The following is a 27,558-nucleotide window of genomic DNA, read 5'->3' on the forward strand; positions in this document are numbered from 1 at the left end:
CCAGCCGGAATAACCTTCCGGCTTCAATACCGACCGGATGTAATATAATCAGCTGGTCAGAATTAAAATCGAAAATTTCGGGCAAAAAGTCTCTGACCGGAGGCTTTCCGACCAACATCGTAATGGCCCCCTAAGTATGGCATCTACGAACATTGATTCTTTAAAAATATGGCAATATGGGATTTTATAATTTGCAATCCTGAAGTTTCCATTTAGACGTCTTTCCACTATTATTAATAATGCTTGTTGATAAGGTAAACCTGAGTATAAGCAGAACTTATAAGCTTATCTGCTGGAAGTTAGACAATGACTTGATCACTACGGCACCTAAATGGCCTAAATTCTTGACAGTCCGAAGAGATACCAATGTATTTCTAGCTCTGTAATTGACAGACATAAGCTTGTTAACACTGCTAATTTAAAGCTGCAATAAGAGTGTAATGGCTTTCATATGCCCAGGAAGAGCTACACCTAGGGACTTCTTTCTGAGTTTTCCTGTCCCCTTTGTGGATAGTTATATGCAAATATAGTTCAATGTTCGCAAAATGGGTGTATTTGGAGCAATTTTGGGTATGTATTTTTATAGAGCTCAAGATAACAACTGGGGTTGAAATTACTCCTTTGGCAAAGATTGTAATGCTGTGTGCAATGGATCTTGTATTACCTGAGTTTAAAGGTGTACTTTGTTGTGGCTATCTAAATTGGGCGCCTAATCCAGCTGTGGTTGTGCTCAATTACAAGCTCAAATCCGTTACTGGTACAGTAGATTTATATATTTTTCTGTTATAGAATTAGCCATTTTGGAAATAGTAGACAAGAGTAAACATCTCAGAAGGTTAAGGGGCTTGCTGGCATCTGGCTTAAAAGGTGCGCATATGCAAAGCTATTAAAAAAACGATGCTTTTATACATACATCAGTTTTTTTTATATCAGAGAGCTTTGCTGCACTGTTTTTTTGGGATGAATAAATATTGCAATATATTTTGATACTCCTTTTCTAATATTAATTTTAAAAGGGGAAGTGCCTTTCCTTGGTTTGATGTAAATCCTTTCTGTTCGGCAGCCAGGCCCTACATTCAACCCCTGCATCCAACTAATGGTGCAGGTAACTATCAGTTCAAAAAGTAATGTATGCTACAAAAAATACCTTACACATTCACTGAACAAAACCCTGTAAAAGTGAAATTACGGATACAAAAACCTAAAAAAATAAACCAAATATGCCAGTTATGATTGGGAACGTATAAATAACCCACACCGCAGCATTGCACTGCTTATGACCTCACATGTGACATCACTCATGATATGTTAAATGTCATTTTAGAGGAGTCACTGATGAGATCTCATATGACCTCATTGATGACATGTAAATGAAGCTAAAGTGGCTAGTGGTATAATGTTAGTGCTACAAGGAGTTACAACTGCGTTTAACGAAATTATTCTCATTAGGACGGTCACCTAGAAGGCACCGCATTATCAAGGCTCTATATTGGGGTTTAATGTTCACAAGTGTATTTGTTTGAATTGGTTGTGATAGATTTTCCTTAATGCACTCTTCTTCTCGAATGAGTTTTGGGGAGTTACAGGGAGGCTTAAAGGGAACATAATTCGTGACTTTATTTTGAAAAATATTGAAAATTATACTATTTAATAAAGGCTTCTTGCCTTGAAAGAATAAATATTTTTCTGTCGTGAATATTGCAGTATAAATTATAGTGCACAGGCGTTTCATTTTGCTTTGGTTATGAAAGGAAATTGCTGCCAAAGAATGGAAATATGAACAGAAGTTAATTACTTGAATCAACATCAACAAGGCAAACATTTTTCAGAGCTTGTCAAACCTATTATTCTCTTCTTTGCATTACTGTTTCAAACGTATTTGACTGCAGGCTTTTCTTGTTTATATCAGAACATCCACATTTTTGGCACAACATTTAGCTGTTTTAAACTTTGTCTTAAAACCAAGAGCCATAAAAGAAAAATATTTGTTTAAATAACAAAAGCATACTTTTGAAAAGCATCAAGCATGTGCCTAGGCGAAGTCCGATCTCTAACTGCACTAGAATTAATATCGAAGGCAATCCAACAAGCTTGAAACAGCTGCCCCTGCCTGGCGTTTTACAACTTGGAGCATTGACAGCCATGAGACGGGGCCATGCATTATGCCTGCATACCAAAATAAGACAGGTGCAATGACATAATTCATAGTCTCCGTTTTGAATAATGACGTTCATTGGAACATGACTTCTTAATGCTGTTAACTTATCACATTTGCAAGGACAGTGACGTAGGCAATATATGTCAGAGCAACTCAGCACCAAATCCCTCTTTGCTCATAGTCACGCAACTAAACCTCTACTCACTGTTAGTAACACAATTTTTTCTTTTTCTCCAAAATAAGACAAAATAAAAACACAAAAACAAAATTTAGATGCAGACAATTTCAAAGCATATATATTTTTAAAACCCTTATAACCGTTTATAGGCGTTTTTTGTTATAGCATAGGCTAGTTCCAAATAGCAATGAAGCCCTTTAGAGAGGATATTTTTATTGGGGTAGACACAGCCCACATTCTTGTTTAACAAGATCTTCATTTGGAAACGCCAGAGAAAATCAGGACATACTGGCTTTTTCCCACCAAACAAGCAATATCTTTTTGAAATCCCAAAAACGGTACACATATAACTCGCGCCAGTTGCAATACAAAGAGGTTTGATTAACGGCAAGTTAATTTCTGTTCATTCTGTGTAGAATGCAAATCGGCTTTTATCAAAGCTAGGAAATAACATTTCTAAGCCAGTGTTTTTGATGCAACAACTTAATTATGAACTGTTTCCTTGGATTAGGGCTTTGCTGTCCAATAGAATACCAGCAGGTCTCATAATACTCTCAAATAACTTTTGCAATAATATAATTTCCATCTTCACCAGCACAATTACTGCTATAAGAGAGACAATAACCTCCACCACCACCCTACAGACTATGGCTATGAGACAAACACCAGAAACCATCTAGTCTATACCTCTCTTGTGTTCCCCCGAATCACTGAAGACGACATAAAAAATTCTGAGGCCCTTCAAAACCTCCTTCTTATCATCGGATACATGTAAATGCTAAATTTCATTGCAGTGTTGCCTCTCACACCCAGTCTAACCTCTATTGAGGATCCATCCTCTAGCTCTCAAGCACACTAAGATCATCTCTGTCCTAAAGAAACATTCACGAGGCCCTGACATCCTTTCCAGCTACTTTCCTGATCAGGCCTTTCTTGATTTGCAAAGGTACCTACAACTCTAGTCACTCTACATATATCCCCTTACTTGAACAGCTTTCTCTGCGACTTTCAAATGAATTTCAAACCTCCCAGCAGCACGGAGCCAACATTACTAAATATCAATGAAGAACTTCTCATTACCGTGAAATTTCACATATCCAATGCCTGGTTTTATTACACCTCGGCTGCATTTGATACCATTGACCACTAGCTCTTCAACAGACTGTCATATTCAGCAGCCATCAGCAGCATAGAATTTCTTGGTTTAACTCCTTCCTACAAAACTGTATCTACCTGCTCAAACTGAGACTATTTATTTTCAGATTTGTCAACATTATGCTACCCAAAGGCTTGGCACTGTCGCCAATTAATTCTCCACTTTTAACCAACATGGACTCAAATACTATTGGCTAATATAGGTGCATAAATTACACTAGCTCTATCTCAGACTTTAAGATAACTCTGACAACCTTCTGAATATGTTGAACTTTCTAAAGTACATTCGCCTTTGGCATAGAAAAATGGGTTGAGCCTAAACAGCAAGAAAATAGAAATACTAATTGTGAGGCCTGTCAATCCTTTTGGCCTCTGACTGTGTCTTGACCTGAATCCCTGAAATCACACCCACATGCAGATATAAAAACTGCAAAACTTGGCTTGTTGTTTGACAACAAGTTATCCTTCAAATCTAAATAAGCGCTATCTCAAAATCTGCGTTTCACCACATAATTCTGCTTAAAGGCTTTTTCGATTCCTTTATGACTCAAAAAACTGCCTTAATCCACACTGTGGTTAAGCCCTACCTCATTATTGCAATATCCTGTACAATGGCCTATCCTAAAATCAATTTTCAACTTGAAAAGAGTACAAAGCCATGCTGCACATTATCTGTTTGAACAGAACACCATGGCCACAACACATCTGCTCTGGATCTCTTTAGTGACTCATAGTAAAGGAAGGAGTGAATTTCAGATCCTTCTGTTTTGTTCTTTTATTGTGTCAGACGTATATTGGCTGTGTGAATAAAAGTGGTAAAAGAGAGACAGTGTGCAGTGATTTACGAAGCTGATGACTTAACTGAATTGGTAGATTGATATAATAACATGTATTCACTGATATGGCCTAGCTGACAGGGTGCCCTTGTCAGAGGTAAGTTGTATGAAGAGAGAAAAGGACAATATAGAAGATAGTGATTAGGCAAACCGTAAGAAGGGAAGCAGTTCCAAGCATGATGCAAAGATCAATCAGTAACATCATACTGTGGATGATATGTAGAAGCGAAGCTTGTTGAAAGCCCTCTTAAAAATAGTGTGGGAAGTGTATGTATGATTTCAGAGGGAAGAAAAGGTCATCTGAATTTGAGAAGATGGATGAGCTGTGCTGGAAGAGGAACATCAGGGAATTGGTGAAGTATTGGTAAGCATGGTAAAGCATCAGAGGGAGCATAGATATAGTTTAGTGATATTTTAGAGGTGGATAATTGCAAAATGGAACCTGTGTGAGGTAAAATGCATGGCTGGATGTCACAAAAGTTGGAAACATATAATAGCAGTTCTCCAGTATTAGGGTGTCTTTCATAGATTCAAATGCCTGAATCATTCCCCGTCGTCGTAGTAGGAGTCCCACGGTATATAAAAAAGCAGTAAAATGCCATAAAATATATAGCAAATATTAGAAAGACCAAACCAGGAAGTAAGTAGCCCCAGCTACAGCAGAAACAACTTCCATACTCGTGACTATCCTAGTCATTATGTGTTAGTCCAAACTGCAGCCAATCAGGCGACAGCACCCACCAGAATGCTCTCCCCAGAGGCTCAGGCTCTCAGATTTTCTACCGCACATCGTGTGAAGGGAGTCTCCCTGAGCTCTGCTCAGTTTTTCTTCTAAATCATTAGTTTCTTCAAATTTCACAGATGTCTTCATCTAAATCTCTGTTCAGGACCTGTGATTCTTGTGGGAAGCCAAGACTTTTCAAGGAAGATCCCCACAAGAAATGTTTGTATTGCCTTTATCCTGACCATGAGGTGAAGGAGTGCAAGATCTGCCGGACCTTCCCCTCCAAGACCATCAAGGATAGAGAAGGACGACTTCTATTGTGGCTCAATAGACTCAAGAACAAGGATGACCCTGTCTCTGAGGTAGGAAGCTGTGCCTCTGGCTCTTCATTTCTTTCAACTAAGAGGAAGGCTGAAACTGAAGTTTCATCTTTAAGGGCGAAGGTGGCTAAGAAGTCTAAATCCTCTCAGGTTGCTCCTGGGCCTAGTACTTCGAGTAAAACTCTCCCAACTACTACAGGGGATATTACGCCCTCTAAGAAGTCTGGGACTAAGACAGTTCCCAAGAAATCTTCAAAATCTGCGCCTCCTCAGTTGCCACCATTGACAATTTCAACGTCAAAGAAGGACTGTGTTTCCTCTCATGGGGCCACATCTACCACCTGCACTATGACTTTCTCCTCACCAAAGCCTACTCTTGTCATGTCTTCAGCTTCTTCGCCTACACTGGTTCATGTCCAGATCAGGCCTATCTCGTCGTCGACAATTGTCCCGTCGACGACGGCCAAGGTACCGTCGACGAGTTTCTCGTCTACATCTATGATGTCGAAGGTTGGATCCCCGTCGACGATGAGATTGGTACCGTCGACGAAGCCCTCGACGTCGACGGCCCTCTCGTCGACGACAAAATCCTCGTCGACGACGAAGTCCACGTCGACGAAGGCACCGTCGACGACCTCGCCGACGTCCCCGTCGACGACGCCACCGTCGACGACCACGACGGCGAAGCCACCGTCGACGACCTCGACGAAGCCACCGTCGACGACCTCGTCGACGAAGAGATCCTCGTCGACGACGAAGCCCGCGTCGACGAAGAGATCCTCGTCGACGACGAAGCCCGCGTCGACGACGCTACCGTCGACGACCCCGTCGACGACGATACCGTCGACGAGACAACACTGTCTACAGTTTGCAAACGTGCCGTCGACGCCGCCTCTATCAAGCTGCACTACTTTGCAGGTTTGGTCAGCACAAACAGCAGGGATTCCATTGCCATCGCCTGCGACTACGGCTACATTATTAAAGAAGAGAGCTACTGCGGAATCTATTTCTTCTACGCTTGTAGTGCCAGACAAACTTTTGGATTCCGATGAGGAAGGATCCTATGAGGACGAAAATTTTGGGGCAGCTAGAAGTCCATCTGACCTCAATATTAAAGTTCAGGAAGAGGTTGAGGAAGACATGGAGGACATTCAGCCTGCTCCACGTGCTGACAGATCTACTCCTGATATGCAGTTGCCTGAAGATTTGTTTCGCAATCTGCAGTACATGCTCAGTGACTATTACAGACGTTTCCCACCTTCAGAGTCTGGTGAATCTGTAATGTCTACACCATTGCCGCAGGGAAGGGCTCCCCTTTCTACGCGGACACAACCAGTGACTACTGCGACGTTGGAGGAAAGTCGCCCAATGTTGACTGCGTCGGCAGTTTCGTCTCCTCAACCTAGGGAAGAGGAGTTCTCGGAGCATGAAGAACAGGAAGAAGGAGAGCTGGATGACGTGTCTGAATCGTCGGAGTATGAGGATTATAATGCAAACACACCCTCTCCGGCAGAGCCTACTACATCTGAGTCGCCACCTGTGGATGTTGCCTCATTCCACAAGATCATGGATAGAGCAACTAGAAGGTTTATGATAACCATGGAGTCGAAACAAGAAGAATGCTTCTTGTATGATTTCAAATCTACACCACAAAAGCAGAGTTGGACCATTCCTATTATAGATTTCATCTGGAAAGAGGGCCTAAAGATCATGGCCAAGCCAAATTCCTTGCCAGCAGTGCTCCCAAGAGTAGATAAGAAGTATAGGGCGCCAACCTCTTCACCAGCATGCCTTGTCGGACAAGCCAAAGCAGACTCTGTAGTAGCGCAGGCAGCGCAGACGAGATCTTCCAATCCTACGTCTCATGTCTCTGTTCCTCCAGACAAGGATGGGAGGCGCCTAGATTCCATCGGAAAAAAAGGTTTCTACTATTGCAGCTACGACCATCAGAGCCGCAAACTCCCTAGCCATTTTAGGGAGATACGATAGGCAGATGTGGTCGGACATCTCGCCGTACATGGACAAGCTTTCCGAGCCAGATCGCACTGACGCGAAGAAAATCCTTCAAGAAGGAGAGTGTGTCTCCTCGGAAATGATTGACGCTGCGGTGGACGTTGCTGCCACTGGCTTTCGACAGCTAGCGGGTGCAGCTGTTCTCAGAAGGCAAGGATGGTTGAGAGGAACTTCCTTCAGGCAGGAGGTTCAAAACAGAATTATAGACATGGCATTTGATGGAGAGTCCTTATTTGGAAAACATGTTGATGAGGCTCTGGAGGCCATCAAAAAGGATACTGAAACAGCACGTTCGCTGGGTACTCTGCAATACCAGAAATCTTCCTTTCGCGGAGCAAAAGGAAGAGGGAATTTCTCTAATAGAGGAGGTTACAACCAACAACGCTCCTATTCTTCCACCCAGGGAAACCAAAGATTTCAGTCTTACAGACAGCAAACATATGGGCACAAGAGAGGGAATTTCTCTCAACCTCGAGGAAAATCTAATTATCGAGGGAGAGACAATAAGAAATGAGGTACGCATCCTGCCACCACTTTGTGCCAACCCGAACCAAATTGGAGGACAAATATCCCAAAACTACTTAAATTGGTCCAAAATTACTACAGACAAATGGGTCCTGGATGTAGTAGCCAGAGGTCACATTTTGGAATTCGTGAAAACTCCCCCAAATTGCCCCCCAAAAGGACCCAATCCAGCGCACCTCAAGGAGCTATTCATCCAGATAAACACCATGATCCGGAAGGGAGCAATCGAAAGAGTGCCTCATCATCAGAAAGGAAAAGGCTTCTACTCGAGATTTTTCCTTGTCCGCAAGAAGTCGGGAGAATGGCGCCCCATCCTCGACCTGCGAGCCTTGAACAAGTTCCTGAAGAAACTTACATTCAGGATGCTAACACTTCAAGAAATCCTCCAATTTCTTTCGGTCGGAGAGTTTTTGGCAACACTCGACCTTCAGGACGCATACTTCCACATACCGATTTTTCCACGGCATCGGAAGTTTCTCAGGTTCAGAGTGGCTGGCAGGGACTTCCAGTTCAAAGTCCTTCCATTTGGACTGCGTTCAGCCCCCAGAGTGTTTACGAAGATGCTGGCCCCAGTAGCGGCCCATCTTCGGTTGCAATCGATACAAATATATCCATACCTGGACGATTGCCTTATCAAGGCCAGTTCTTTCGACATGGCACAAGATCACGTTCAAAGAACTCTGTCGCTGATGCAAAACCTAGGTTTCTCAATAAACTTCGAAAAATCTCATCTCACGCCAGCAGCAAGAAAGGATTTCTTGGGAGCGACACTGGACACCAAGCTCGCCCAAGTATTCATCTCAGAGGAAAGACAGGACAAGATTCAACAACTCGCGGCGGCATTGTTACTAAAAAAGTGCGTTTCAGTACGCATATACAAGACCTTCCTCGGGATGCTTTCTTCCTGCATTCTGCTCACCCCCAACTGTCGTCTTCGGATGAGGCCCTTGCAAGAAGAGCTCAGTCGCCAGTGGATCCAAGTATCAGGATCCTTCGAGGATATCATCCAGATTACACCGCGAATGCGACGAGCGATAAAATGGTGGACCCACCGATCCAACTTACAAGTGGGATGCTCCTTCCTAGCGGAAGTTCCCAGGTTCATAGTGACGAGGGATGCATCACTGACAGGCTGGGGTGCACACCTCCAAGGCATGACGGTCAGCGGAAAGTGGAACCAGATCCAAATGAGATGGCACATAAACAGGCTAGAGTTACACGCCATATTTTTAGCCCTGAAGTCCTTTCAAGCGACTCTACAAGGTGCCACAGTCTTGATACGGACAGACAACACCACCTGCATGCATTATCTGAACAAGCAGGGCGGCACAAAATCAGCCCGGTTGTCGCAACAAGCACAAGAGATATGGAGTTGGGCCTTGACTCACAATATCCATCTGTCAGCGGTCCACGTTCCGGGAATTGCGAATGTATTGGCGGACTCTCTCAGCAGGTCCGGGGGCTGCACTCACGAGTGGGAACTACATCTACCATCTCTACATCGCATCTTTCAGATGTGGGGGCATCCGGACTTGGACTTGTTTGCGACATACCAGAACCGGAAATGCCCATACTTTGCAAGCTGGGTTCCCCACAGGGACTCGTGTGGGGATGCCCTTTCGCTGAATTGGAATCAAATATTCGCGTACGTCTTTCCACCGATACCTCTTATTCCGAAAGTCATCAGAAAAATGAAGAAGCAGCCATGCCGGTTGATCCTGATTGCTCCTCGATGGCCCAGACAATACTGGTTCACCGAACTGCTCCTTCTCTCGGAATGCAACCCTATCCAACTGCCACGCACCTTCTATCCACCCAGCAAGGCAGGGTATACCATCCGGACCCGAACTCGCTGAGATTGTCAGCTTGGCTCCTCAGCACATGGAATTTGCACACCTAAACATTCCACTGGATTGCCAGGAGGTGCTGGCAAAAGCCAGGGCTCCATCCACGATCAAAACCTACAAACTCAAGTGGAAACGTTTCTGTGTATGGTGCCAAGCTAATGACTTGCATCCCATTCAAGCAACACCGGAGCAAATCCTTCCTTTCTTTCTGCATCTAGCCAGATTGGGTTTGGCACACTCTACTCTTAAAGTCTTCCTAGCAGCCATCTCTAGATTTCGCCAAGATGGATCAAACTCTCTATTCTCTGTAAGGATCATACAACAATTTTTCAAGGGATTATTTTGCATGTTTCCGCCGGTCCGAAAACCTCCTCCGGCATGGCATCTGAATATCGTACTGTCTCAGCTCATGCGTCACCCTTTTGAACCAATCCATAAGGTGGACCTGAAATTTCTGACATGGAAAGTGTCGTTGTTACTAGCCTTAACATCTGCTAGGAGGGTCAGCGATATTCAGGCGTTTACATCTAAAGCACCTTTCATTCAATTCACCACAGACTCAGTGGTATTGCGTACTAATCCAACGTACATGCCTAAAGTGCCTCTGGACTTTCATCTGAATGAGCCGGTTGTCCTCAAAACATTCTTTCCAGACCCACAGTCTACGGCTGAAAGAGCACTGCATTCTTTAGACATTTGAAGATGTCTTAAATTTTATCTCTCCAGAACTTCTACCATCCGCAAGACAGACCAACTGTTCGTGGCCTATGGGCGACAACGCCGGGATTGTGCAGTTTCAAAACAGACCATTGCTAGATGGGTCTCCTCTACAATTGGACTTTGTCATCAACAGGCCGGTAGGCCCTTACAGTCTTTGCCACGAGCACACTCTACAAGGGCGGTTAGCTCTTCCACTGCCCTGTTTGCGGGTGTGCCACTACGACAGATCTGCAGAGCTGCTACGTGGTCTAGCAGACACACCTTTACTAGACACTACTGTCTAGATTCAGCAGACGACGCTGATGCTTCGGTTGGAAGAGCAGTGCTTCGCAATCTTTTCAAATAAGGTGAGCCTCTGTTTCCACCTCCTCCTTTATGCTCTTTAGACGTTTGATCACACAATGATTATTGTTATGCATATCTACTGTATGTATTTATTTATATATATATGATACTCTAACGTCTACGAGCGTTATGCTGGGAGTACTGCTTACTATTCTGATTCAGGCATGTGAATCTATGAAAGACACCCCTAATACTGGAGAAGAACAATAGTTACTTACCTGTAAACGGGTGGTTCTCCAGTATTGGTGTCTTTCATAGATTCACATGCAACCCGCCCGCCTTTCCCCAGAGACTCACTCGGATAGCATGGGGTTTCACTCCTGTGCGAGAAAATCTGAGAGCCTGAGCCTCTGGGGAGAGCATTCTGGTGGGTGCTGTCGCCTGATTGGCTGCAGTTTGGACTAACACATAATGACTAGGATAGTCACGAGTATGGAAGTTTTTTCTGCTGTAGCTGGGGCTACTTACTTCCTGGTTTGGTCTTTCTAATATTTGCTATATATTTTATGGCATTTTATTGCTTTTTTATATACCGTGGGACTCCTACTCCGACGACGGGGAATGATTCAGGCATGTGAATCTATGAAAGACACCAATACTGGAGAACCACCTGTTTACAGGTAAGTAACTATTGTTCTTTTTCATTTTGCCGATAAAGTAAAACGATAAACCAAAGTAGTATGAGAAAATCATCTTGGTGTTCTTTTAATAAATGAGATGGATAGAAATGGATGGCAAATCTGATCCACAGATTTGATTTTAACCTGGCCTTAGTTAAGAAATTATTATTTTGCATACGACATCACAAACACAACCTGTAGTTTTTTTTCCTCTGAAACATTTTCTGAATTAACATTTTGGTGAAGTGAATGCATCATAAAGAAAAGACGGTGTAAACTAATTTGGGTCATGTGGAGTTGTATACTCAACATGGCCCACATGAGTTTGCACCGCCTTCAGTTCTTGAATTTCTCTAAGAAGCGTCTTTCATTATATGAAGTAGAACTATCATAAAATACAAAGTTAGGGAACAATTCACTTTTTTCTAATCTTAGCATGTAGAATACACAAGAGCTCCCCACCCAACCGAAGTACTGAAAAAAATTAATAAATACATGTAGAACATTTCAGGATATGCAGACATGAATTGTAGTGCCATGAGCACGAGAAGTATAAGGTATGTAGAGTTTAAGTGGACTGTCCTTTGAGAGCTTTCAACTAGTATTTTGATAAGCTATATTTGCGGAATGGCAGTAATTCAACCCCAAATTTATGAGAGGACTAATTCTTGTTGTGATATTGGAGAATAATAAAATAAATGTTTTTTTCAGAAGACTCTTGTGGAATGGTAGCGTGACCGAAATAATATTGTCATCTGAAATTCCAGGGTGAAACGTTTTGCCCGGGGTAGTGCCCGTGGAACAACTCTATTCACATTCTTGTACTGGTATACGAGTGTGTGGGGCCCAGAGTGATACCTGGTTCCAGCTTATGCAGTTCTGCTGTGTCTATGTCCTGAAGCCTGCCAGGTGATTGCACAGAGCTTCGTTCTCAAGAAGGTGACTAAGGACATGTACATTTGCATTTCTAAATTACTGATGTGTGGCATAAATCCCAGCAATGGGGTTCTATCACATAGCTGCTGTAGGACACTCATAGAAATGTAGTAGTATATGCTGTATGTGTCCCAGAGGCAGGAGAATATAAATTAAATCTGTTATTACTGTTGTCTCCGCCATGTGTTCCGAGCAATCTGGTAGAAGATACGCCTCTTGAAACCCACACCATGTAGCTCGCCCACATTTTCAATTTTGAAAATAATTTTATGAGGAATATAACCATGCTCTTTGTGTTGTGCTCACTTTATATGTCAGCACAAATATTTTTAGGTTTTACAGCACACAAGTACAAGCAAGTCTCGACTAATAAGTGAGAAATGGAGGAGGAATAGAGATCTCGAAACTGATGAATTCAGTGTTTTGTTTGTGTATATTTTGGATGAGTTTTGAAGAAAATCTCAAGAAATACTCCAAAGTATCGCCAACTGCCACATACGTTAACAGGAGCATTATTTCCCAACAGCATTAAATTCATGTATGTGGCCATCAGGAAACATTGTGCTTGATCAAAATATTGGATGCGAATCAGGCGAACAAGTTTGCCACTGGAGAAATATTCAATTTGATCATTTGTGCCCTATGGGAAATCTATATTTATTTTAAAAGATGTGCAAAGCAGCTGCCCATCAAATGAGTCATGATCTATGAATGTTTACAATACAGGTATGGCGCTGCACTCTTGCCCCGTATGACCATGCCTTGACAATATTTCCCTCAGCTTCCTTCTACGAGGGGAAAACAACATTTTCACTTTCTCCAAAGTGCTGGGGGCCTTCTCTATAAGAGTTGGCCTTATGAGTTCAGCTACTAGTCTACACCAACAGAGGTCCCCTGTAGGAAATTGAGTTACTGGTTAAGTGGGGTGAAACTCTACTCAAGAGGCAACCACAATTCCTGTCAGGATGAAACACAAGTAATCACGAAATTAACCTGTTCCTAACCCGTTGGTAGCCCGGTATAAAGCAGTCAGGCTTAACTTAGAGGCAATGTGCAAAGTACTTGTACAGCCCTCAAACAGTAATAAAGTGAAAACTCAACACCAGAAGAAATACCACAATAATTTAGTAGAGTACCATTTAATAAATTATTTCACACCCAAACAGCAACAATCCAATCAGTAAGACAGAAGATGTGAAATTTAGAAAATGTTTGTAAAAATAGTGTCTAAAAGCATAAAGTGACAACTGTGCTTATCGGTCGCATTGGACCGGGACAAAGTTCCAAGTTTAAGCCAACCAGGATGGAGCATCGGCTGAATACAGTAACCAACTTAGACCACTGAACATAGTATCTTAAATGCTGGTTGTGGAACACTGCAAGATCCCACATTAAGGATGTGCCAGATCCCACATTGAGGATGTGTCGCTCAGCATTGGTTCTCATGGGTTGTGGGATGTGATGCAAGGTCCTGCATCATAAAAGCACCATGCAGCGGTGATTCCAGGTAGCTGTGGGGCCCTGATGTGAGGTCCTGTGTCGAGGATGCGTCACACAGTTTCGGTTCTGAGGAGTTGCAGGTCTGCAATGCAAGGTCCTGTATTAAGGATGCATCATAAAGTTGCGGTTCCGAAGAGCTGCAGGGTCCTGCTTTGGGGATGCATCACGCAGCGATAAATCTGATGTAGAGATGCGAGGTAATGCATCACACTGCATAACTTCTGCCCAAAAGACCACAGCTGTGCTGGCAGAGCCCCCTCAAGCCCACTTCCAAGGTTACAGGATTGGGGTGGCACCACTTTGGGGCAGGACTCACAGCAATCAAAGTTCAGGTGCAAGTTTCACTATGGTTGGACTCTTTTCTGTCTCAGAGTCTCTGATTAGCCACACTTGTGATCCTGGATTCAGGGTGCAGGTCGAGTCCTTCTCACTCAGGCAGCAATGCAGCAGAGTAGAAGGGCAGCTGAGTATCAGGCCTTCCTGCAGCAGAGCAGCATAGCAGTCCTTCTGACTCTTCCACAGGTCCAGAGGTATACATAAGAGTTGGGTCTGAAGGTCCAATACTTATACTTGGTGACAGCTTTGAAGTGGTAGAAGCTTCTAGATTTCTCCCCTACAGAGGTGTCTGGAATTTCCTGCCTCTCTGACTTGGCCTGGCCTGTCAGGGGACACAAAAGACTAATGTTAAACCCTTTGTGAGTGTGCAGAGGCAGAGTCTTTGTGATGAGCAAGTGTGGTAGGTGATAGTTCTGCCCCTCCTATCAAGTCAGAGATGGCCCTTCCTGCCAACACCTCTTCCCCCTTTGTCTCATTGTCTGGGAGCAATACACAAAGACCAACTGCCATCCTCACCTATTCAGGGTAAAGGCTGCAGGCGCCAAATGGTTCGAACAAGAACAAGAAAATGACAACTTTCTAAAAGTGTAATTTTCTGAACTGTGACTTAAAATCCAACTTTACCATTAAAGAGGGTTTTAAATGACCATTCTTTAGACACCAAACTCAACATTCCTACCTGCTCCCAATTGAAAGCTATGTAAACCTGGGACAGCACCAAACCTTCGCTTCCCTAGAGCATGCGTAATGAGGAGAAATGTTAATGCTCTGAGTGTCCCAGTAGAATGATTGGGAACCGCTTTCTCGTGGTGTTTATTGACTCGATGCCTGCTGTTAAATATTACAGTTTTACATGGGCGGGTTCTGTGATTACTTTTTTTGGGCGGGAGAGTTTTATATAGGGCAAACGTGACCTGAAGGTATCAGAACGCTTTACACGAGCACTAGTTGTGTTACACAAGGACACATTCATTTTGTGGTAGGTATGGGGAGAGTAAGTGATTTTCCCAGAATCACAGGATGTTGAGCGTCCCTGTCAAGACTCGAACCCCATTCCCCAGCTTCGAGGTCGGCCGTAAGGCCACATCCTCCCCCAATTAAAAGGACGTGTGTGTGTAGACTCAGTTGTTTACAAACTGTGAATGTATCATTAATAAAAAATAAATGTTTGGCAGCAAGTGAAATGAGTTGGCAATTACATTCCAGTAGACCACAAAGTGGAAGATTGGGAAAACATACCCACCCTATAAAAGCTAGTATGAAGCTCATTACTTCGACTGTACTCAGTATAAGTGCCTAAACTAATGTGTACCTGAACAATGAACACATGCCTAAGGAATGGCTGGTGTTATCAATTCCTTCTGTAAAGCATATTGCATAAGTTTCAGAAGCATGCACACTGCAGTGGATGCCTACTTGAAGCACGCTAAGATGTTCAGGTAGTGTGCCCATTGGGTGAGTGATGCTGAAGAAGGCCATGACATTCCAAGGGGAGGGGGGACTTCCTTAGGCTCTGTAATAGCCTGCCTAGGGCTCATGGCCTTTCTAAGGCTCCAGGGAGTCCATGGCTCTTCTAAATCAGCAGAAGTGTAGAGTGATGGGAAGCTTCAAGAAGTTTTCACAACATTACAAATTAAAATCGATTTTCCTGAAAGGGGCATTGAGTTAAGGGAAACATAGGGCAGCCAATCTGATGAGAGCTAGTTAAGCCACAGGTATAGCTTGGCTTTTGGAGCACAGCGGTTATCAGCAGGCCATGAGTTTGCATCCCAGCAAGGCCAGTTCAGGTGACCCTACTCGCAAAGGTAGGTACATTGAATACCTTCAGTAAGTAATAGTAACATCTCTTATTTACATTGCTTAGAAATGGCAGAAGTGCAGTATGGAATGCTATACCAAAAAAATATATTATTAATTGTACCAAAATGTGACATACATGTCAAAAAATAGACTTGGCTATAACTGCTTGCATCAAATGCCTATGGGATTGTATGGTTAATGGGTTGCTGTCAAACAAAATTGAAAGTGCATACTTGTTCAAGTTGCGGTTTTAAAAATGTTCTAAAATACTGGGGGGCATATTATCAAGGACAGGCGATACATTATCGCCGCTTTTATCGACAGGAAACTGCCAATAAAGCGGCGATAATGGCCTTGATAATATGCTCTATGAATTCCAATTGAAGCCCATGTTAGATGTGAACATGGGCTTCGATTGGAATTCATAGAGCATATTATCAAGGCCATTATCGCCGCTTTATCAGCAGTTTCCTGCCGATAAAAGCAGCGATAATGTATCGCCTGTCCTTGATAATATGCCCCTGAGATCTTTACTATGCTATAAAATACATGACACAGTCTCTATTTTAAATATGTGTTGTCCAATTATGAAACGGATGAGTGTGGTGAGATGTTGTATATGAGGTAAGACTAGCATGATGTATGTCATCTCATTCGTATGTTCCCGTGCCAGTCGTCTAACACCATGTTTCTACTGTCCTTATGATATTTCACATAGAATTCTCTTAACGATGAACATGTGTGTGGTATATGTATCCCTAGCAAGAAAATAAGTCAAGGCAAGAGAGTTAGCGAATTTTGCATGGAGGCCACCCGATCTGACAAAGCGAATAATCACCCATACAATGCAGAAATCTACAAGTGTCTGCAAGTTTCCACCAGTGAAATGGGCTGTCCTTTTTAAATTGTCTAACTTTTTTTCAGGAAAGGAAAGTTGCTTTGAACGAATTATTCAAAGATTTGGAAGAAAAGTGGTTTACGTTGTTATCGGTGATGGGGTGGAAGAAGAACAGGGAGCAAAAAAGGTAATTGTTCTTTCTTGCCTTAGGTTGTCTTATTTTAGTTATGATGTGGGCTGTGTTCGGTCAAGTCACTGATGGTGAAAATCGAGCCACTTTTCAAAATTACCAAAATATTCAAATAATCTGGACTGAAATGGATTCTGTATATATTTTCATAAACATTTCCATTGTTGATATCTTAAAGACCTATCAGTATCTTACATTTCGGTGGCTTGATAAGCTCAACCGAGGCTGTGTTTAAGTTAAGACGGGGCTATGCTTTGATTTCCATTTGTATCTTTTTGTTGCTTTCGATCTTTAATTGATGCGTGCTTTATGCTTTATTATCCAGCTGACAGACACTCCCTCTGTGCTGACTGCCTTGATACTTTTGATGTCCATTTGATTTACTAAGAAAGGACAGACTTGTATCTTTTTATTAAAAAAACATATCAGAAGGTGTTTTTGCTGTAGAAGGACTTGGGTGCTGAATTTGGGAAGAAACAATTCAAAGATCACCACATAGCGGAACAAAGCACTCTGGGTCAAATTTACAAATATTTTATACATATAAGTTCAATGTAGATATGCAAAAAGCTGGATTTGGTTTTGCAGTTTTCAAAGTCTGAATCCCAAAATAACAATTGAATATTTGTCAACTGCAAGTAGCGCTTACTTCATTGGAAATCCAGTCATGTTAGACCTGGCAACCTCTGCATGGTTCCCCCTGACTTTTTGCCTTCTGACTTCCTGTTTTACTGACTTAATTTTTGCTGGCTTCAGGATTTTTGGCACTTTACCACTGCTGACCAGTGCTAAACTGAATGTGCTATTTCCCTAAAATATGGTACCATTGACTTATCCTGAATTGGCATAGTGAATTTACCTATAAGTCCCTAGTAAAGTGCACTACCTGTGCCCAGCGCCTGTAAATGAAATGGTACTAGCGGACCTCCAGCACTGATTGTGCTGTCTTCTTCAGTAGCCCTTTAAACATGGCCAAGGCCTGCCATTTTAGAGCCTGTGGGTGCAGTTTTAAACTAGTACTTCAACCTGGCAAGTTAACTCTCTTGCCAAACCCAACCCGTTGTTTTTAATACATAATAATCACCCCTAATGTGGGCCCTGCACAGCACCAAGGGCAGGGTGCAGTGTATTTAAAAAGTTGAACATGTACTTTTTAGTTTTACATGTCCAGGTAGTGAAAACTACTAAATTCGTGTTTCACTACTGCAAGGCTTATCTCTTGCATAGGTTAACAGTGAAATTACCTTATTACATTTTATAAGTGTAATTTCCAATTGAGAAAAGATAGATATTTTGAGTTTGGTGTATCTGGTCTCACAATTTGAAATCATAACTTCCGATAAAGGTGGATTTGAAGTTGCAAGTCTGAAAATGCCACTTTTAGAAAGTTAGCATTTTCTTACTTTATTGATTATGTGCCTCTGCCTGTCTCTGGCCGCACGTCTGGGGTGGGTGACACCAAGGCTTTGTGCATTCCTTCTAGACAGCCACACATAAAGAGAGCTTTGGTGTGCCTGATGGGCCATCCACATCCTAATGAGCCATTAACACCCTGATGGGACATCCTGGGCAGGATGGGAGGGAGGAGCTGAAACATGTACCTAAATGCGCTGTGCCTTGCCCCAAACAAAGAGCTGCATACCTGGAGTGAGTCTGGAGCCAGAGCAGGAAGGGCAGGGACCGTGGGCACTTCAGAGGCCTCTCTTTATAGTCTCCTCCACTTCGAAGGCACAACAGGGTGGGAAACATCCTTTACAACGCAACTTTTACCACGCAGTGCCTTTATGATGCAACTACTACAACGCATGTCATTACAACGCATAGCGCTGGGGGGCGCTCTAGGATAGGGAATAGATTTAATTTACTATCCAACACCTTCCCTACTATCCACGGAGACTGTAGTTGGAATAGTAAATTAAACTATTCACTATCCAGCACCCCTAAGCACTATACGTTGTAAAGGCATGCGTTGTAAAAACTGCGTTGTAAAGGCATGCGTGGTAAAAGCATGCGTTGTAATGTCATACATCTCAACAGGGTACAAGAACTGGGCCCCTGACACCACCAACTTAGTACACTTCTGGGTTTGAGGTCATTCTGCCAGGATAAAGGAATGCTGGGCTTCTGAAAGAACTGTCACTCTGCTGAAATTTGCTGGACTTTTCTTGACTCCTGCTTTTCTGTGCCTGCCCTACTGTCTGCTCCCCTCCTTGCCTGGGAGGACTTGACCTGCATCTCTACATTCCCAAAATCAAAGTGACCTGATGGCTTGCCTCTTGTTCTGTAGTCTCAGGATTATCAAAGACTTCCAACAACAGTGCTACAGCCTCTGGACTCCGCCAACTATGACCCCTGCCCTGCTAAGTGGTGCCAATCCAGTCATGTACCCTTGGAAGTGGGTTTTCTGACTGTTTTTTTCTCTCAAGCGGCTCACCAACATTAAGTTTGTGAGTGCTCGTGAGAAAAATCATGCACTAGATCTCCTCCTTGCGAGATTTCTCAATGCAGGCGGTCCCAGCAGGTTGTGACCGCTAATGTTGAGAAATCTGCCGCTCGCTTTGAGGAAACTGCCCCTCAAGTAGAATGTCTACTCAAGCAGCAGAAAGCAGCAGCACCCTCTGGTGCGTCATGTAGTCCATTTGCGCTGTAAAACAAGCAAACTCCGGGGGCGCTAAAAATCAGTGCGAGCAGCATGACTTAAGAGACTCCACTGCTGGCAGAACTCTGTGGAGTGTGACTGGGTTTTTCCAGCACTTCGCGGAGTTCCATCTAGTAAAACTCCACCAACCTCTTATAAAAATCCAATAGTAAGCATTCTCTTACAGACTCCTATTTATATCTAGGAACTGACAGGTTTCACTATAAAACACAGCAGTATTTTCCAGTTCATGTGAACAACAAAGCCTCCTTTTTCTTTCTCACATGGATTCTCCATGAGAATACTACATAGAATTGAAAACAAAATCTTTAGCACTTTGAATGATTAATTAACTTTATGAAGCTATTAGTAGTCACTACCAAAAAGGACACCAGTAAATGAACTTCATGATCATTAACACAATTGGAATGTCCAGTGATTCACATGGGAAGGCAACTGTGCAAGTGGTAACAGGGAAGACAGTTTGGCCTTCATTATGCGTTGCCCTCATTTGACCCTAGTAAGTCTTCTCCTTTACCCCCAGAATTACTATTACCACTATATTTGGTGGGCAGCTGAGTTAGTAGGGAATAAAGGTGAAACAAAACAGATCTGTGGTGCTCCCTGGAATCTCACAATTCCGGTATGGCATGGGTTACTGACCCCCATTAAAATGAAAAGGCCATTCATAATAGGGTCATTGTTGTCTCGTTGTATCCAGGGGTATATCTGTGGTCCTTAGCACAACATTCGAAATGCAGAAAATATTGCATTCATTAACAGGTGTTTTTTCAGGTTTTCTTGGATATACGTTGGGATTTTGGGGTCTTGCTGGACTGTGCAGCAATAATACAAATGTTCTAAAGTATGACTGTGGTCTTCTTTTTATTTGGTGTTAATTTAGCTCTTCTTGCTTCATTGACGTTTGCGCCCCCATCCGATGATACCATTATGACTAGTTTCTCTCATGTCTATGGAGTGGGCAGAGTTGAATTTATCTTTATATTCGTTTTCATGTACTTAAAGTTTAGTGTGAATTTTAAACATTAACTTGCATTTGTTTGCGGTCTTATTTTTCTGAATCAGTCTACTATTCAAGAATCTTATGCTGAAGAGGCCCTGTCATCTTCGTATGTGTTTCTGACACTGCAATGTGCTGTATTGCAGATTCTGTATGGAAATTATTTGCCAAAGGACACAAATCTGCATTCATGTGTACCTTAGTTGTATTATTGAAAACTTCCAAATTAATATTTTGGTGCCTAGTGAAACCCATTTATTTTTATGTTTGTTTTGGCATTTGTGGAGTTTGTTTAGATTTTGAAATGGTATTTGAGATGGAGCTTAGATGTTGCAGAAAGTGTGTTGTGACCTTTATGGATTTCACAAGCGTTATTTTGTATTTCTGGGGGTGTGTGTCTAACCACCGACCATGGTGAATAGAAATATTTAGAGCTCCCAATCCCGAGCCCCGGAATCCTCCAATATCCGTGTCACACTGCAGATGCTCCGCATAAATCACTGTGTCAAAAATGAATAAGGCATTGTCTATAATTTCGCTATAAATCTGCGTAATTCTGGGCTTTGAAGTATTTCTTGAGCACCGTGTATTGCTATTTACCCATTGAAGATAGATAGCGGAAACAAAGAGAAAGCAGTCCAAATATTAGAGGCTACGGGTATTCTGAGTGGTTTTAAACCTTGTACTGAAGCATTGCGTGGGCACGTTGGAATATTAGTTACTCCATTTTGTACATTGTGGGGCACCAAAGATGGAATCTGATATTTCTTGTGTCCTCCTCCTCTTCATTTGTATGGGGTCATAGGATTCACAGGAGGATTCCTGCCTCATGACTGTTGATGAAGCAGGATTGCTATGAATCTATGGATCCTTGCGAGCTGACTCTGTGCCCGATTGTGACACCCAACCCAGTGCAAATGACCGAGCGGGTCACATGGAAGACGCTAGGTGCACGGGGTGCTGTGATGCAGCCTAGCCACGAGTACCTGTGTCGTTGGTGTTTCCCATCTTTCTGCTGGGGCGCATCATAGACGAGAATCCACGCTAAAGGACGTTATTATAAGCTGCCCCTTTTTTACATTATTTCTGAGACTAATTCTGATTGAGAGACATTCTCCATGGGAAAGGGCTTTCTTTTGCAGCACAACTCATTCTTAGGTCTGACTTGTCCCCTTCGCAGTTATACTGAGTTTAACGCTTCGATATGGACCAAAATTAAACTCTACCCGAAATAAAGGAATATTCTCCGTTTTTTAAAATACTTTCTTGATTGGTAAACAGCTGGCAGCACCCTTGAAAACAAGAAAAGAAGGGCGAGGAAGTACATTAGAGCAAGAGAATGCACTCCTATCTATCAGTCAAACTGGAAAGGCTTGGAAAAATAAACAGGGTTAAGGAGGCTTTTATCAGCAAAGAGCCATCTGCCAGCGCCCAGCCTGCACCTGAGCAAGCACTCCAAACCCATGGCATTCTGGGCTGCCAGATGGCCCGGCCTAGTGAGATGTCCATAATACACGTTTATTTTTCTAAGATTTACCAACGTGATTACCGCAAGAAAGCAAAAGATTAAAGTAAAGTTCAAGAATTAGGAAAGGCAGGAAACATGGCTGTTGTATGCTGCATTCATTCAGCCAGTTTAAGTGTGGTCTCAGAGACAGAGAACAGTGACGTATCAAAAATTGATTTTTTAAATATAGTGCTAGATATCGAACTTCTGCCATTTTGACGATCTGTAAATAGCATACCTTACTAATACTTAGTATATGGGGCTAGTTTTACTGACCTCAGAAGAATGGAAGGCTGAGGCGACATTAAAGAGATTCAGACTCATGATCTCCAGAACACTACATTGAACTCATTGACCCACCTTCCCAGCATTCTTAAATTGATAGCTCAGACTTAAGGGAATGAGTGCTAAAGCAATGCCTCTGGCAGTCTTTGAAGGCTATTGGCTGATCATGAAGTACGGGTATTTATTCTTACAGGTTGATGTTTCGTAGGGTCATCTGCTCTCCCTTTACTTGTCCATCTCTCTGAATACTAAGGCACCCTGCCCACATGCACGGTGCTTACTTGCAGACACACCAAACATCCCCATCAAGCTGTCCTCCTTAAGGAAATCCCTTTTGTATTGCTGGTAACCATAAGCAGTAAAAGACATGCACTTACAACTTGACAGGCTAAATCTGGCTGTAGTATATCCTTACACAAGTTGTGGTGTAATTTTACACTTGCACTTTACATTTGTTGCCCCCTTCATTTATATTTAGCCCTAGCTCCTCATTATAGGGCAGGGTAGCAGGGAGTAATCAGTTTACTTGTCTTGCGCACTTCCAAGCGTCTCTGGTAATTACCAAGCCCTGCAGTGGTAAAGCCTGGAGATAACCTGGAAACCAGTGCCAGATGTCCAATTAAACAAGAAACCCAGCGTTTGCGGTAAGGGCGCACACTTTCATAGTGTGTATTTGTATGCCACTGAGTGCAGTGCTGCATCACAAGTGGCATGAATACCAACCACTCCATTCCTTGTGCTGCAGACCTGTTTGACCAGCCTCTGCAGCAGGCATGCGATCCTTATACCGTAACCAAAGGCAATTGCGTGGTGCTCATGCACAAATTCCATTCACACGACACAATCTGCATAAACAGATTTTGTGCATGACACCCAGCCTGGTTTTAAAAAGGATTCTTACTTGCATCAATGCTTTGGTGATAGACCCCGAGACACTCTCTCTCAGCGGCCTGTACCCCTCTGTGCATGCTTTCAGAGTGGGAGACTATCTAGCTGAAAAGAATGATTACCATATTTCCATGGGATTCACCCCCTGAAAATTGAAGCAATATTCCCCTGAGAATGTGAAGAAACTAGATCAGTCTCAACACATTTTGATCCAGATCAATTAAAGGACTGTGCAGTTACAGATTAAATAAGGGGTTTGCTGCACCAAGTAGTGCAAATTGCAGAATCGAACAATTTTCCAGTATGAAAGATTTTGGCGCTGAAAGTTGAACCTTGTGCAGCACCAAAACTGCTTTGTTACTGACGGTCCACTGCTTTCTATATTCCTGCAAAGTGAGCATGTCTGGTGTAGGACAGTGTAAACAACCCTAGGGCTTGCTCAAAAAACGAGCCCTGCCTTTGCACCAAATCCTTATGCCAAATGAAATCAGAAGCAAACAAGAATCCCAGCGATGTATTGTTTGTATACTTACATGCTATATGCGTTCAATGCAAATATATCAATCTTATGTGCCTGACCCTTATGCTCTATTTTTATGTAGGAATTTGTATTGGAGGTTTTACCTCGAGTATAAATCTTTAGGTAGACATGTTGAGTCGTGTTTGGGCTATAAGGAACAGCCAAGCGTCACTCACAATAACAATTGTAAGCATGAGGCTGGGCAAGTCTTTGCAAAGCTGCATGCTTTGTTGTTGTTGTTGGTGCAATGCAACTCTGCAAGTTTTCTTGCACCCCCGCCACCGCATTGATTAAAGATAGTAAATATGGATCAGTCTATTACAGAACACACATGTCCTCTTCAGTAATACCAATGTGTTTCACCAAAGTGCACAAAGCACTGGTGTCTTTTGCAGCAGAGGCACACATTGTGAGGCAATGCCCTATGTTATATAGAAACTCTGACATGTCCTCCCCACTTGATAGTTGGTTGTACAGTCGAAGTTTAAAACGAGGCAAGTACCTACGTGATCTTTGTAGCATGTAACAATACACTATAAATGACTTTATGTGGTATTCCAATACTTCACCCAGCTGTACCTGGAACACCCTCTTGCATACTGTGTTTTTTTAATGTGAATGGTTTTGTGTTTATTAAACCAGAACCTTAGTCTTCACCTACTTGTCTGTCTTGTACTAGAACTGGTACACTCTATTACCACCTCCATTTAATAGTTTTTTTCTGTTTTGTGTTGACAGCATTCTATGCCTTTTTGGAGGATCTCGAGCCACTCTGACCTCATGGCCCTACATCACGCCTTAGAATTGGAGTACTTATAGCAGCGTTGCAGCACTTTGAAGCCACATAACCTTCTCCTGCCCCTGGACTATGTACAGTACTCCCTTTGTCTGCTGTCAGCATTGGACTATAGAACTTTAATAGCATGTTGACATACTGCTGCAATTTGTCTTAACCTTTGACTTTTCAGTAAACGGAGGAGCCTGTGCTTCATTTCAGAACAGCTGTTGACTCCAGTACTGTGAAGCAGAAGAAAACAAGGCAGGCGAAGGACTCAGTGCCCTGTCTTTACCAAATAACCCCGAAAAAGGTTCACACCTGTGAAGAAAGGAGGGACCTGCACATGCTCTCCGTATTTTTGAATTTCCACCAAGCAGGATAAGTCCTTCAACACAGCAAGCCTGATTGCACACTGAAAACTAAGACTTAAAGAAGAAAAAAGAACAATCTCTTTAAATGTTGTTGTAAAGAAGATTTATTTTTTGGTTTATCGCGCCCATTTATTTATGAACAGACTGTTCTAAGTCATACTAAATGAAGTTCAACAAGATGGCACATATTGGCTTTTACTGGCCTTCACCGGGACTCAGCAACAATAGACTGATTTTTAGCACACCAGGAAAAGAAGTCTGAAGTAATGCCTAACTTAAACAAAATGTGTACATCACTGAGACAATCATGTACAGGAAGATTTTTTGTGTAAATTTGTAATAATTGCTCATTCTTTTACTTATTGTTTAGTTAAGAACATTGCGCCTTTTAGGTGAAGTGGAGAGGCAACGTTTGCACAATATTGTGCTGTGCCTTAAAAAAGTGTTAGGTATAAATATGTAGATAAAAGTTTTTTAAGATACATTTGTTAAGACCAAATCATGGATGTCAAATGTCAATAACGATTTCCTTTTGGTTCTTCTTCAAATGTTTTTTTTTCGCAGATCTTCTGGATAAAATGCATTGTTTGTAGATGTCCCACTAGACATGAATGAGAGACCTCTCAGATAAGTTGAGAAGCCCTTTGAGAAATTTCATTTTTATATTAAAGCTGATGTACTATAGCTACTTGAAAAAAGAAACAGGCCTTGAAGAATCATCCTTTCCTACAGAGAGAATGTTGAAGATAGAACATATATTTTTTATTATAAATGATTTACTTGAGATGAAGGTTAGAAAGCCTATTTAAAGGAAGATATACTGTACTAGTACTTGCATTCCCCATTCCTAGAGGTGGGCGAGCCGCTGAAAGCTTGAACCAGGCTCCAGCCTGAAGCAAGATTAATTCAGCTTGAGAACCTTTGCAACATCGAGCCAAAAAAGAACCAAGCTTTCATATGGCTTCTGCCTTCCACCCTCGCTCTACCATCGTTTACAAACATTAGGAATCAAACCATTAAGGTACCCATTTTGTGGCTGATTTGTACAAAGTGAAACCAGAAAACCAGGATTAATCGCTGTGTAACCAAATTGTGTAGCCTTAGGCAAATAATTTATTTTAACTGTCCTCCTTTTTCTTCACAACCGAATACCAACGCACCTTCAAATACATGACTTCAGCAAATCAGCTTTTCAAAGGCTTATTGTGTTTGATTTTATACACTATTACAATCTGGGCACATACAAAGATCATATGACAACTGTCTTGCTTCTTAATTCACCAATGGCATTGTCACCTGAGTGGGAACAGGGGCAGGAATGATTCAAAGGGCATGTTTAAAAACTATCACTTTTAATAAGTACTTTTTGGTGCAGTGCTATAATGAGATGTATCAATTCCAAAACGTCCGCATGCTAAAGAAATACACTTTTTGGAGTTTTGAAGAGACTTTATCATATTTTAAGTAATGTTTGTTGCATGATGTATGTGGCAAACATTTTCAGGGCTCAACTTGTGCAGTAGCTCTAAGAACCAAGTCAGGCCATTTACTCAGCTCTGTTTAGCTCGCCCAGTTAATTTGTTGGCCTGCCCACCTCTACCTGTTCCCCAAAATTGAATTGTACGAATAGAATCGCGTTATATAATTTGAACGGTACTGCAGTGTATAAATCTGTATCTTCCTCACCACAGGACAAAGGTCAAACACAAAATTAAGACTTTAACAAACTTGAAAATCGATTAATAATATTGGTCAAGTATTTTATCAATGTGATATTGTACCTGAATTTTGAATCTTGGTTTTAATGCTAATGCAAATAGCTATGAGACAACTCCAAAAATTCTTAACCATTTTGCATATACGCTTAATTACAGCGATCACACAGCTACAAATGAAAAGCAGTGGTTTAATAAAGTTATTGATGTTGCTGCTGAAATAGTCAGTTGTGAGTGTGACGCATTTCTTACTCCATCTGTTGGACTCAAATAATTTCACCACTTTTCTTCAGGCAAAGTACTGTGCAAATCACCAATTATTTGGACTTTTTGCATTTTTACAATACGTATAGTCAATAGGAGACTGAAAAAAATACACAAAAAGCAATTTATCTCGGCCTTATTGTGAAAAAAGTGTGTTGCATCCACACATGTACATAATATTTCTTCATTCAGTCTGTGTGTAAATTAATAAAAAAAATATTTGTGAATTATCACACAATACTTTTTCTTGATTGTTACTAAAATGCATTAGCTATAACATCCTCAATTGGTTCCAATATGCATTGGCTGTAAAATGCCACCGGTCTTTCTCTTGACCCAAATTGTATATTTAGTTTTTCTTATTTTGAGGTCATCTTATGTCTTTAGGGAGAGGTTCAGGCACCCCAATATTCGGCAAGGCCACATACGAAAGCCATTTAAATGTGGACAGCAAAATCTGTTCAACATTCCATTTTCCTACCATGTTCACAGCTTTCTTTCCTCTTATTTATGCTTCTCTTTAGTGTCGT

The 27,558-nt window shown here is 42.1% G+C and overlaps 1 protein-coding gene across 4 annotated transcripts in view; it reads left to right on the forward strand.

Moving 5' to 3' along the window:
• The window catches only part of EYA1 (EYA transcriptional coactivator and phosphatase 1), a 265,134-nt gene extending 237,879 nt beyond the window's left edge, over positions 1–27,255 (forward strand). For 3 of the 4 annotated variants that reach the window (XM_078687153.1, XM_078687155.1, XM_078687157.1), the window contains 2 exons: positions 16,938–17,038; positions 24,639–24,861. In XM_078687153.1, coding sequence (XP_078543279.1) covers positions 16,938–17,038; positions 24,639–24,719 — 182 coding nt within the window. In that variant the 3' untranslated portion in view covers positions 24,720–24,861. Of the gene's footprint in view, positions 1–16,937; positions 17,039–24,638 lie in introns of all 4 variants that reach the window. The other variant, XM_078687154.1, reaches the window with a different exon arrangement.
• Positions 27,256–27,558: the final 303 nt, after the last annotated feature.

This window comes from Lissotriton helveticus, chromosome 4_1, assembly GCF_964261635.1.
Source record: "Lissotriton helveticus chromosome 4_1, aLisHel1.1, whole genome shotgun sequence".
In the NCBI taxonomy this organism is placed as follows: domain Eukaryota; kingdom Metazoa; phylum Chordata; class Amphibia; order Caudata; family Salamandridae; genus Lissotriton; species Lissotriton helveticus.